Source organism: Equus przewalskii, chromosome 30 (genome assembly GCF_037783145.1).
Source record: "Equus przewalskii isolate Varuska chromosome 30, EquPr2, whole genome shotgun sequence".
NCBI classification, from domain to species: Eukaryota; Metazoa; Chordata; class Mammalia; order Perissodactyla; family Equidae; genus Equus; species Equus przewalskii.
Genome location: NC_091860.1, coordinates 15908754 through 15921432, shown reverse-complemented (window position 1 = coordinate 15921432; position 12679 = coordinate 15908754). Strand labels below are relative to the sequence as shown.

At 38.9% G+C, this 12679-nt stretch overlaps 1 protein-coding gene and 1 long non-coding RNA gene across 5 annotated transcripts in view; both read right to left on the bottom strand.

Annotated features, from left to right (window-relative positions):
• The window catches only part of NSUN6 (NOP2/Sun RNA methyltransferase 6), an 80291-nt gene extending 70869 nt beyond the window's left edge, over positions 1–9422 (bottom strand). For all 4 annotated transcript variants that reach the window (XM_070601317.1, XM_070601319.1, XM_070601315.1 and 1 more), the window contains exons 1-3: positions 8664–9422; positions 6507–6662; positions 1904–1983 (exon numbers count right to left, since the gene is read on the bottom strand). In XM_070601317.1, the coding sequence (XP_070457418.1) occupies positions 1904–1983; positions 6507–6662; positions 8664–8738 (311 nt within the window). In that variant the 5' untranslated portion in view covers positions 8739–9422. The remainder of the gene's footprint in view (positions 1–1903; positions 1984–6506; positions 6663–8663) is intronic.
• Positions 9423–10600: 1178 nt separating this feature from the next.
• LOC139080503 (uncharacterized) lies at positions 10601–12440 on the bottom strand. The gene is made up of 3 exons (XR_011535053.1): positions 12248–12440; positions 12027–12072; positions 10601–10832 (listed from the first exon to the last, which is right to left on the bottom strand). It is a non-coding gene; the product is annotated as an uncharacterized lncRNA (long non-coding RNA).
• Between the last annotated feature and the right edge of the window lie 239 nt (positions 12441–12679).

Genomic DNA, 12679 nt, shown 5'->3' with positions numbered 1-12679 from the left:
CAAAAATGAATTGACTTTCTCCTTTTAGAAATGAAAGGTAGGTATGTGAAACTACAACCCTAAATGATGCGTGAATACTTTCCTGTAGTAACTCACCATTTGCGTTCAGTTCGCTAACATTCTGATGAGTAGACTAGATGACAACCAAGAATAGGATGAAAGGATTATCAAGGTCAGGTAAAGGGAGAAGCACAGAAAATAAAGTTAAATCATCTAAACATTTTAAAACAACTAACAGAGCCAGTACTGGCAAGAATTGAAGAATCAGACTCTGTCATATACTGTTAGAATATCAACTGGTAAGACTTTTTAGAGGGCAGTATGTCTCAAACTGAAATACACAGACCACTGAACCAATAATTCCATGTTGCACCAATTTATCCTGTAGACATGCCTACTCAAGTCCATAAAGAAATATCTTACGAATACTCACTATTGGTAATAATGAAAAACAGGAAAAAACTAAATGTCTATCAATAGAGGACTGAAAAAGCTGAGCGCAATGATAAAATATACTATCTATATGGCTACTAAAAAATGAGACAGCATCATATAAAATCAGGGAAAATTATGGACATCACGGAAAGATGTTCAAAATATACTCTGAAATGAATCAAGAAGCAGAATCTCAAAAGACCCGTGATTGTGATCAACTGTAGTAACGGACTGGTTTAAAACAAAATACAAAATAACAGAAATCAGAACAGTGGTTCCCTGGTGAGAATTTTCTGGGGTAATAGAAATGGTCTATATCTTGACTGGGGTGGATCTGGGCTACACAGTTATATAAATTTGGCAAAACTCAGCAAATGGTACTCTTAATTAAGATCTCTCCATTTCACTGTAAGTAAATTTCACCTTAAAAAATAAGTAGAATAAGGAGCTTACAAAATCTATTTTTTTATTACAAAAGTAATACCTGGTTACAGTAAAAAAAAAAATAAAACAGATATGTTACAAGTAAAAATCTCTTACCCCCTTTCTCCCAATCCAACCTCTTTAGAGTTAACCTCTGTTAATAGTTGGGTATGCTATACCCTCCAGAGTTTTTCAATATATGGTATATACAGATGTGTAGTCGTGTGTATTTTTTTAATTGCAAAAGAAATGTAATTATCTTATGCACAGCAACATGATTTTGATAATTAATTGTGAACATCCTCTCCATTGGTATATACAATTCTCCCACATTAAAGGCCATATAACATCTCATTACATGGATAAACCATAATGTATTGAACCATTGCTCTACTGTTAACCACTAAATTACTTTAAAGCTTTAACAAAAACAACATTTTTATATTTATTATAACTCTTAGAGGTATACAACAATTATACCATAATTAGGGATTTTAAAATCCTCCTTGGGAAGAGAACTCCCATTAAATATGAAAGCCTATTTTTTCAATTTTCAAACATATGCCTTCAAAATACATAAATGAGTAGAACAATGCCTGTTCAGCAGAACATACATAGTAATTTAACATAATTGTGAATTAATGAATAAAATTTTACAAATACATCAGTTATGAAAGCAGGAAATATGCTGCTTTGTAGTTTTGTTGTAGCTCAAAAACAAAGTTTTAATTTAGCACTGGAATATCATAAGATATACAAGTAAACAAATGAAAGGAAGTTTCTTAGAAAGTGGAAAAAATCAACTACTGTACTAAATGGACCTAAAATGCATTACTCTCAAGGTATGGGCCCCTTCTTAGTCTTCCTTTGTAACATTTTCCATGAGAGACTATGAAGTGGGCATTTATGAATTTGGTTAACTCCTACCTATCTATCTAAAGTTGCTAATAATGGAGAAACTTAGTATTATCACCAATAGTAAACAAGAACCTGCAACAAATTTCTATTTAGAAGAATATAATTTGAAAATGAAATAGTTACAAACCTAGGTCCAATAACAGGAATAAGTAAGACATCCTGAAGGTCTGGATGCTGAAGAACAGGAACACTTAATCCATTAAACTGCTGTTAAAAATAAACACACACAATTATAAAGCAATCAACATATTTGACAAATTTCACTTTATGGAGCTTTTCAGTATCATTACCTAGCAGAGCATGAAGCTTGGTTTGAGATATTTTCACTTTATTCCATGGGATACTATAAAAATCAACGACTTCAAAACAACTATGTTTTGTCTATAATTTGGTTCTGAAGTATCCTGACTTCTTTATAAGGCTCAATTTTGCTTACTGTTTGGCTTTATAAATACACACCATGTTTATCTCAAGTGGCTTACTTTGAAAACATATATTCCATACAGAACTGCATGTCGTACTCTTTTAAGAAAAGCTTCTGAATAAGACATTAAATATTGAGATTATTAAATACTATTCATTGTACACTATCAACAATGATGCCATGTCAGTTCTGATGAGGGAAATGGATGCGTTTCTGGCAAAGATTCAGAATTTTCAGTATCCTCTATCATCCTTGGCCTTCAGAGTGGAAACAGATGCAGGGCCAGGGGTACAGTGCTGGGGCCAGTTCACACAGTCTCCTGAAAGCCAATGTTTGCATCTTTTCCCAACTGCAAGTCACGCTGGCAGCTTAAAATCGACCACAGTGGGAGTATTCACACCATAGAAATCAGCAACCACCACAAACCAGGGTTATTCTTCCCAGAAAGTGAGTTGTTCAATATGTACCAGCACACCACCGTTGCAGGCAGAAGATGACTGGGCACTCCACACAGCAGAATAAAGAGCAGAAGAGTGAACTGGAGAGAAAGGCCTGTGTACTCTATTAGAGGGAAACACGCAAATATTTGCGAACAAGTCTCTGCCATGAAGGCTAGGAATTATCAACTCATTAATTTTCACATACTACATGAAAGAGCAGTAACAATAATAGATATTTGCAATGCCCTGAGTAGCCATACACTACTTAGAAGTAAGCTGATTTGAGAAATTTTTTCTAAGTTCATAAGAGAAAAAAATTGTTCAAATTTTAGAAACCTAACTACATTTCTACCATCTCAACAGTTCTCCTGACTTCTGCTTCTTCCAGGCAAAGGATATTTCAGACTAACCATATCCAACAGAGAACTACTAAGAATCTGAAGGGAAAACTCCTTCTCATTCCATCGAACAGCTCTCCTTTCCCTTTCCCTCTCCCTCGTGCTCTCTCATTGTCTGACGCCTTATAATATCTAGACTATGGTAAACTGATCTTTCCAAGGAGAAGACAGACAAGGAATTTTGTCATTTGTTTTGCTTTTTGAAGTACTATGTGCTTTATACTATAGAAATATTTTACATAGAGATCAATCCTTCCTAAGCCAAAGGTTTCCTTCTCTCCTTTTCTATTAGGAGATGTTAAGATGACACAGAAATAAAACTTTCATAGAACCACACATGCATAACTTTCATAATAACACAAATATATCTTTTTTTAAACTAAGCACATCATCTGCTTCTTGTTTGTTTCTGCCCCAAGAACTTTTTAAAATAGCCTTATTGAGTTATAATTTACACACCACCAAATGCACCCATTTTAAATGTAAAATGATTTTCAGTGAACTTAAAGAACTGTGCAACCATCACCGCAATCCAGTTTTGGATTATTTCCATCACTGCATTCTTCATGCCCATTTGCAGTCAATCCCTGTCCCCAGCTCCACCCCCAGGCAACCGCTAATCTACTTTCTCTATAAACTTGCCTTTTCTAGACATTTCAAATAAATAGAATCATACCATATATGGTGTCTTGTGTCTGCCTTCTTCACTTAAAATATTTTGAGGTTCGTCCATGTCAGAGCATGGATCAGTAGTTCATTCCTCTCATTGAACAGGATACCACTGTGTGAATAGACCACACTGTGTTCACCTGTTCACCAGGTGAAAGACATCTGGACAGTCCCTCCCTTCTGGCTCTTAAGAACAATGTTGCTATGTATTTTCATGTTCAAGCACTGGTATGGACATATGTTTTCATTTCTCTTGGGCAGGTATCTTTCTCTGTTTTTTTTTTCTCCCCAAAGTCCCAAGTGCATAGCTGCGTATCCTAGTTGTAAGTCATTCTAGTTCCTCTATGTGGGATGCCGCCACAGCATGGCTTGATAAGCAGTGTGCAGGTCCACACCAAGGATCTGAACTGGTGAACCCCAGGTTGCCAAAGTGGAGCACGTGAACTTAACCACTCAGCCAGGGGGCCAGCCCCTAACTTCTTACAGGACTACTCAATTGTTTTCCAAAGATGTCAAACCATTTGACGTTCCCACCTGCAGTGTATGAAGGTTCCAGTTTCTCCACATCCTCACCAGTCAAATGAAATTGTAAATTATTAAATTTCAATATGTGGCCCAGAGAAATTTGGGGGCAAAGCACTGACTCATATCATACCATTTGGGACATGTCTTTAGGACATATGTGAGCTCTGGGACAGAAAGAGAAAGAATGTTTATAGTCTGAGGCCTCCTTCCAGTCCCCTTTCCTGCTAGGAATAGGTACTGCTCTGCACCAGTTTCCCATCTAGGGCCTATGACCCAATCATCCCTATCTAATCCTAACCCTGTCTCATCTGGACTCAAAGCCCAGAGTGATTCTGTCTGCCTCATCTTAGATACCAGGCCGGCCCTGAGATCTCGTATACCTATCCTACTACAATTCTAGAATATCTAGGCTCTGGGAATCATTCGCTAGAAAAGAGAACAATCTGGATCTGCCTGAGTGATGGACAGCTCTGGTGAGCCACAGAACAGTTTCTTTCCCAATAGCTGAAAGCATATGCATGACTATACAAAAGCAATAATTTTAGTTGCTTGGAGGAACTACTTATATTTTATGCCTAATGTCATTACTAGGAATAAAATTATCAATATCAATAATTAACAATCAGATTAACTTTTCTCCAAGTCTTATTTAATTATTATACTGAGTTTTGGTCTCATACAGTCAGATACCACAGCTGGTTCTTCTTGTAACACAGTCATCTACTCACAACTTGAAATTTATAGAATTTTTCTTAAAGATATGACAAACATTCCATAAATGTAATGAGATTAAAGAAAAAAATCAATTAATCAATACCAGCGATAATTTTCTGAAAATCTCTGAATGTTATATTTGGAGTATACTGATAACACAGTCTATGCTATACAAATAGAAGTCCTTTAATCATGCTTGCCTCTTGCTTTTAATTTAGATAGTAATTAGGTAGAAACAGGTCTGCCGGCACCTGCCAGTTACTTGTTGTATGAGATTTACTAACTACAAAATGCAGTTTGAAGGACCCCCTCAGGCATCTGTTTTCCTCCATCTCACATTTCTTTGGAGGCAAATTTCAGTGCACAGTGTATGACACACAGAATGCATAGCATTTGAAAGTAAAGAATTAAGACAATACAAACAAGAAACTTCAATTATGATTTTTCTGCTTGGAATTTATAAAATGCCATTTTCTAATACTGTTTTCACTTACAGAAAATGAGTATTATGCCAAAACTATTTTATTGGTCAAACAAAAAATAATTTATTTAAAAAATATATTCTTGAGCGAGCCCTGATTGTCTAGTGGTTAAAGTTGGGCACCCAGGTTTGGTTCCCAGGAGTGGAACTACACCACTCGTCTGTCAGTAGCCATGCTGTGGTGGCAGCTCCCATAGAAGAACCAGAAGAAGTCACAACTATACACACCTATGTAGGGGCTCTGGGGGCAGGGAAAAGAGGAGGAAGATTGACAACAAATGTTAGCTTAGGGCAAATCTTCCCCTGCAAGAAAAATATATATATATATTTTTTTTTTATATTGTTTTAATTTCCTGCTTTTATTAGCGATAAGGTACTTCTCCATTTTTTTTTTTTTTTTTTGGTGAGAAAGATTAACACTGAGCTAACATCTGTTGCCAATCTTTCTCTTTTTTGCTTGAGGAAGATTGGCCCAGAGCTAACATCTGTGCCCATCTTCCTCTATTTTGTATGTGGGATGCTGCCACAGCATGGCTTGATGAGTGGGTATAGGTCTACGCCCGGGATCCAAACCCATGAGCCCTGGACCGCCCAAGCAGAGCACATGAACTTAACCACTACACCACTGGGCTGGGCTCCTCTATCTGCTTTTTTATGTCAATTAAAAATATAATCCTATAGGTAATCAGTAAATACCTCCCTATACTGTATAGCTCGCTTCAGCTATACAATCAGCCCTCTTGGTTGTTATATGTCGCTAGTTACAAAATCACAGACTTTTAGGGTTAGAATAGACCTCTTCACATGTATTTTAATGATGAAACAACTGAGGCCCAGAAGGGTTGAGTGACCTATCCAGTCACTACAAATAATAAATTCAGAATCAGAAATGCTAGGTTCAAGTTCTAGCATTACCACTCACTATGTAACCTTGAACTTTAACATTCACGATCCTCAGTTTCCTTATGTGTAGAATTGGAATAGCATTATCTCATTCATAGGATTTTAGTGAGAAGCAACATGACATAGATTGTAGAAATGTATTTATGTACATAATGACGTAAAAAATTTGCACAAACCTTCTGAAGTTCATCAAGTAACAGATTTTTCACATGTTGTACCGAGGCTAGATGTGTATTTACTCTGACAGTTGTGAATGATGGAGGGTGTGACAAGTGATTTAAAAGAGTTTCAAACTTCCTTTCTGCTGCTTCTTTACCTAAAGCAGATACAATCTGAAAAGCAGAAAAGAACAAGTTAAGGCTTCAGTTTCACTATATGAATTAAAATATTAAGCAGAATATGCACAGACATTTGTTTCAGCCAATGAAACACCTTTCAGCAATTGTTCAGTTCTGTTTCATTTTGCTGTATTATGTGTTAATAACACTAGGGAATTGTAACACTTCACAGGGTTCTAGGGTTTAATTGTGGCAATAAACATCTAACAAAACACCTCACATAAAGGGCTTAGAAAAACACTGCCTCAACTTCAAAGCACTAACATTTTGAACATATCAATATCTGCTATGTTTATTCAAATAAATTCAGGATTTCATTCTATTCATTTATCATGTGTTAACTGTTATGTCATTACTGTAGAACTATTTATTTACTTGCTAACCTCCTATCCTAGAGCAAATTTTAGTAGCCTTTCAAATACCGATATTTGAATAAGTAACATTGATACCGTCAATCCAAAGATCCCTTTTTTACATTAGCTTTTTAATAACGTATTATTAAATGTAAAAAATAGATATTGTCCAAAAGAAGGTGGGTAGCAGACACCTGTCAGAAATGAAGTTAGACTCAACCAACCAAGTTCCCCTGCAATTAACTGAAGCTTTTTGAGACATTTGTTTCCTCATTTTTTTGTTATCTTTGACTAAACCCCACAGAATCTTCACAAATCACTAGCCAGCCTAACAGTCCACCAGCATTAAAATATTAGTACTTCCTCGTGGTTTAGTTTGGTTTCTTTAACTGAATATTCCTTTAGCTTTGATACTTTTTACAAATACATGGCTTTTCTTTGGGTAAAATCATATCATTAGTGGGTCTGAGGTAGAGGGGGTGTCAAAGAAAGATACTTGGGTCTTCTTTCATAAAACAATGTTCACCATTTTAAAAAGTGCTGAACGCCTCTATTTCTCTTAATATGCTCCTTACATTTTAAGTTCTTTGAAATCAAGAGAAGATAGTTCGTCTTTCCACACTGTCTAGTCCCTTAACATAACCTTTGGAAATAAAATGCAGAAATCAAATCAAAAAGTCATGGCTTCAGTAACATCTTCAAAAACAAGTAACACGTAAGTGGCTTTACTTTGAACAGAAAACCAAACATTTGGAAAATACACAGGTGCCAGGAGGTAGGACGGTGAAGTGGAACGAGCCCAGGCGTGGCGATCAGAGATGATCAGAGACAATCAACATCCATTGAGGACTTCCAGGCTGGGCGCTGCCAGGAGCACACGGAATGGACACTTGCTAAGGACTTACTATGCGCCAGAACGATGCCAGATGCCTTCACTTAAGATTAATACCCTAAAACAACCTTGTAAGGTAAGTCTTTTTAACCACCCTCAATTTTACAGAAAAGGAAATCAAGGCTTAAGGGATGCGAAGTAATTTACTCAAAGCACTGGGAGGCAAATCAAGGGCTTGCAATTCCAAACCCGTACCTTTTTCATTGTACCTGAGCTCTTTAGCGTCAGATTTCAGTACTGTTAACTTCAGAGCGGTGTCAATTTGGATCAGTTACATGACTCTTTGGACCCTCAGTTCTCTCACCTATTAAAATGGGGAGGAAATCTCTACCAAAAAGGATTGCGCAGATTAAGACGTAAACGTGTGCAAATCACCCTGCACTACTGGTGGCATTTAAGAGACACTCAACAAATTAGAGCTTCCCTCCCACCTCAAGCGCTCCCAGAGCACAGGTGTCTCTTCTCTAAAGGACTTAAATTTTCCAGGACAGCGGTCTTTTCTTGCTCATCCTTGTAAGCCCATCAGAGCCAGGCCTACTACCAGGCTCATGACCACTTTTTCCTCCTTTTTTCCCATTCCTAAGTGTTAACACACAGACCTCATTCCCCTCTTATCTCGGAAAGCATTCATTAAATACCCGCGGAAAGATCCTAGCATCTTTTACTTTCGGCAAGACGAGTAAGAACCAACAGCCGCAAAGATCAGCTTTCCTCTTACACTTTTTTCTGCTTCTCTAGTGTGCAACCTACCTCCTTATTCATGAAACCCGCTTTAAGATAGTTTTCAACCTCAAGTCTCAAAGATATTTTAGGGAAAACAGACATTTTGCCTATTGCTTAGTTCTCCTCCAAGGGAAACGCTGGAAAACGGTGGGTTGTCTCCTTCCGAATTACAGGGGGCGTCTTGGCGATGCAGTAACCGCCCACCACGGGTGCGGAACCTCGGGTGCCCAGGAAACTCGCGCCCTCAGCCGAACTCATCGGAACCGCGGCGGCTCATCCAGGCTCCGTCGGCGCAGCCCCCTCGGAGCGGCGTGCTCCCTGCACCCTAGTCCCCGGTCCTTCTGGAGGGACGCTCCCGCAAGTCACTGGAAGGAAGGCCACTCACGCTGCAGAGAACAAACCAAACCAAAGGCGTGCCGAGCGAGTCCGCTGTGACCGGGACGTAGACCTGAAGACCAAGCTGGCACCGACTCGGTCGCACGCCACCTCAAGGCCCAATTTCCAAACCCGCGCCCCCGATTTCTCCGCGGAAAGCCGCTTCCGGCTTGCGTCACTTCCGGCGACGCCACCCACCCGCTCCGTCCCGATTCCCAGTCAGCAGCCGCAAACTGTCGCCACGTCACGGCTTCCGCGGAGTTTCCCAGTCGCTCGCGGGGCGCGTCCGCGGGCGAGGGCCCCCGGGGGCTTTAAGGAGGGCAGGGCGGCTGCCCGGTGAGCGGAGAGACCAAGCTCCCGGGCGCGGGGCGGGGGGGTGTTGAGCGGAACTTTCCCGGCTTAAATAAGGTTGAGGGGTCCGATTCGTTACCTGCCACGTGACCTTGGGTGGAGCCTGAGTTTATTTGAACCGATCAGTCACCCTTTGCTTTCATGAAATTACTTACCCCCACTTAGGCATACAGATCTGACTTCAGTTGTGAATGAACTTACTCAAATTTTCGAAAGCTGGGTTGATGGTGTGTTACTATATCCAAGAATGCTCAGGTTCAACGTAAAAACCCACGGATAGTATTTCCAGTTAGTTGAATAAGGCTAAAAGTTTACCTGTATCATAGTTGATTTATACTTTAAAGCTCAGGAGACCCTTGGCGTCATCTTTGTGCGTCACACGTGAGGAAAAAGATTCAAAGGGAGAAGGTACCTAAGGAAAGTCACTGAGCCATCTTATGATTGACTAGGAAACTAAAAATAATTCTCCTGTCTCCTTGACTTAGTGTTTTTTGCAGCACACCGTAGTTATTAACACGTAACTGTAGGAAAGGGTTTTTTTCTTAAGTCTTTTTCTCTCTAATTCTCACACAGATATGTTTTAGAAAGTCTAACAGCCACTTTCTATGATACACCTACCAGGTTCTGTACGTGATATTTTAACTTATACCGTAATGCCACACAACAGCCCTGCAAGGTGTTTACCATTATCTTTTTTAGATGAGTAAAACAAGGCTCCCAGAGCTGAAATAACTCTCCATGGCCTCACAATTAGTGACAAACTCAGGATAAAGACCAGACCACCTGGCTTCTAAAGCCAATACCTATTCTTTCCATCATGGCACATTTCTTCAGTGAGTTCACGGGCTTCTTCTGTGGCTAAATCATCTGAAAGCGATTAGGAAGAAATGTCTAGACCCGGCATTTCCAAAGGAAACTTTGCAGCCTCCACATTGTGGTGACCGTTGCACCAATAATGGTTGGATTGTGTATTTAGGAGATAAGAGAGAGGAAGGAACAAAGCTGAACTGGACTGTAAACTCAGCGGGTACCGACTTTTATCTCGCCACTGCACACCCAGTGCCTAACACATAATAGGCACCACAATGCTCAATGACTAGATGAGTAGATAGGTGGAGATCTGTGTGAACTAGGGAGAGAATGCTGATAAAGCAAGTATTTGCTGGAACTTCGTTCACTAGTTCAGCACATGGGAACAGTGCTGAGGACACGGATCATGCACATATGATACAAAAATATTTTCCTTTAAGATTTTCATATGTCATATGTTTAATGGGAAATAATTTAAATGTTATGGAAGCTGCCTAGTAAATAAATTTATGCTGTTTATTTTTCAGGTCATATAACTTTTCTTCAAAAGCTGGACGTATTCTTGTGACATTTTCAAAACTAGATCTTGATTTAGACATGACACATCAGTAGATCCTGGAGGAAAGTCTCTGCAGGATCCAGATTCAAATTCAGCAGCAGCTGAAAAGAAAAAGAAAGAATTACAGTCTTTAACATACTTCCTAGTTAACTAAGTCTGAGTTAGTAAAAAAAAGTTGAGACCTTTATAAGTGTTGAGAAGAATGAAAAATATTTACATATGACTACAACACAAAATACAAGATTACTGTTAAATATAATTTGCTCATAGGTGCACGCTGAATTAATTCCTATTGTGGCTAAGTATCAGAGCTTCCAGTTTTCTCATTCTTCACTTCTTTATTCAACAAACATGTGCTAAGATACTGTAACCCAAGCAGTGGAATTTCAAAATGAAGGTGACATAGTCCATCTCTCAACAATCATATACTATAAACTGAAAACACAGATGGACAGGCAGTTGCCACACAGATGGGATATATGAGTATCCCATGACAACACGGCACTATTGGAATGCACAGAAGAGACATCCCAGTTCTGTGTCAGTGTTGTTGGCTTTTTGGTGAGGTGATGTGTAAGTTGATACCTGAATGGCAAGGAAAAAGTGTGTCAGATAGTGGGAGGAAGCACATGCAGAGACTGGAGGGGGGGAAGAACACTGGAAGTATAAGTCGTCTAGTTTGATGAGATGCTAGAGCAAAGGGGCAGAGGAGGGTAAGCAGCAAGAGATAAAGCTGAATAATTTGGCAAGAACCAAAGTGGTTTGGGTGTTTTTATTCCAGGCTGAGAAATTTGGAATTTTTCCTGAGGGCAAAAGGTAAACCAATGACACAGTCAATGACTGAAGCTTAAATGTCACCCGTCAAGTGACAGTTATATGAACTGTCATTGTGTGACTTAAGTATTACTAGATGAGTCTGGTTTTTCGGCCTTATATCACTACCAGAAATGTGAGAAGTTGACGAAGCCCATGTTTTCTGAGAATAGTTTCAGTGTGCAGGTTGACAGTTCCATAGGGACGGCAGAAGTGAAGGAAGGGGATAGCCAGAAAGAAAAAGGATACATCGACTTTTGAGATTTTTAAAAAGCTATGGAACAAGATGAATAAATGAAGAATAAGTATATTCTTTATTATGAGTTTTTATGCTTTCACATTTTTCACTAGCGATGTATAAGAAAAAATATTTAACATAGTATCAATTATCCAAACAATGGAAAGGGATACCATTTACTATTTACAATTGATTTCATAAATCATTGATATCTAAATTTAGTTCATGAATTTTGACAACATACCGTTTTCTAGTTCTTCAGTTATACTTTTTTCCAACTCCTACTGCATCTGAAATAAATTGAAGATTATTTATAATGTTTAAGTTAAGCAAGAGACATTACCATAGGACTGATATATAGCTTCTGAAATGTGGCCTTTAAATAATACTTTAAGAGACTAGACCTAATTTGGGAATTGCTTAAATAGAAAAATAATCACATAAATAAAATAAATTCCAACCTACTGTAATTTTAGACAATAGAGAACATATATATGTAATGCTGTTTAGATTAATCTGATAAAAAGTACAATTAGTATTGGTCCACTGCATATACATAACTTCACAAGGGTGATGGTCGATCATAACATAACAGAACTTGATCTAAATTGGGCCCAGGGAAGACTTCCCTGAGGAAGAGATGGTTCCACTGAGAAATGAAGGAAGAGGGGCTGGCCCCGTGGCCGAGCGGTTAAGTTCGCGCGCTCCGCTGCAGGCGGCCCAGTGTTTCGTTGGTTCGAATCCTGGGCGCGGACATGACACTGCTCATCAAACCACGCTGAGGCAGCATCCCACATGCCACAACTAGAAGGACCCACATCGAAGAATATACAACTATGTACCGGGGGGCTTTGGGGAGAAAAAGGAAAAAATAAAATCTTTTAAAAAAAAAAAAAA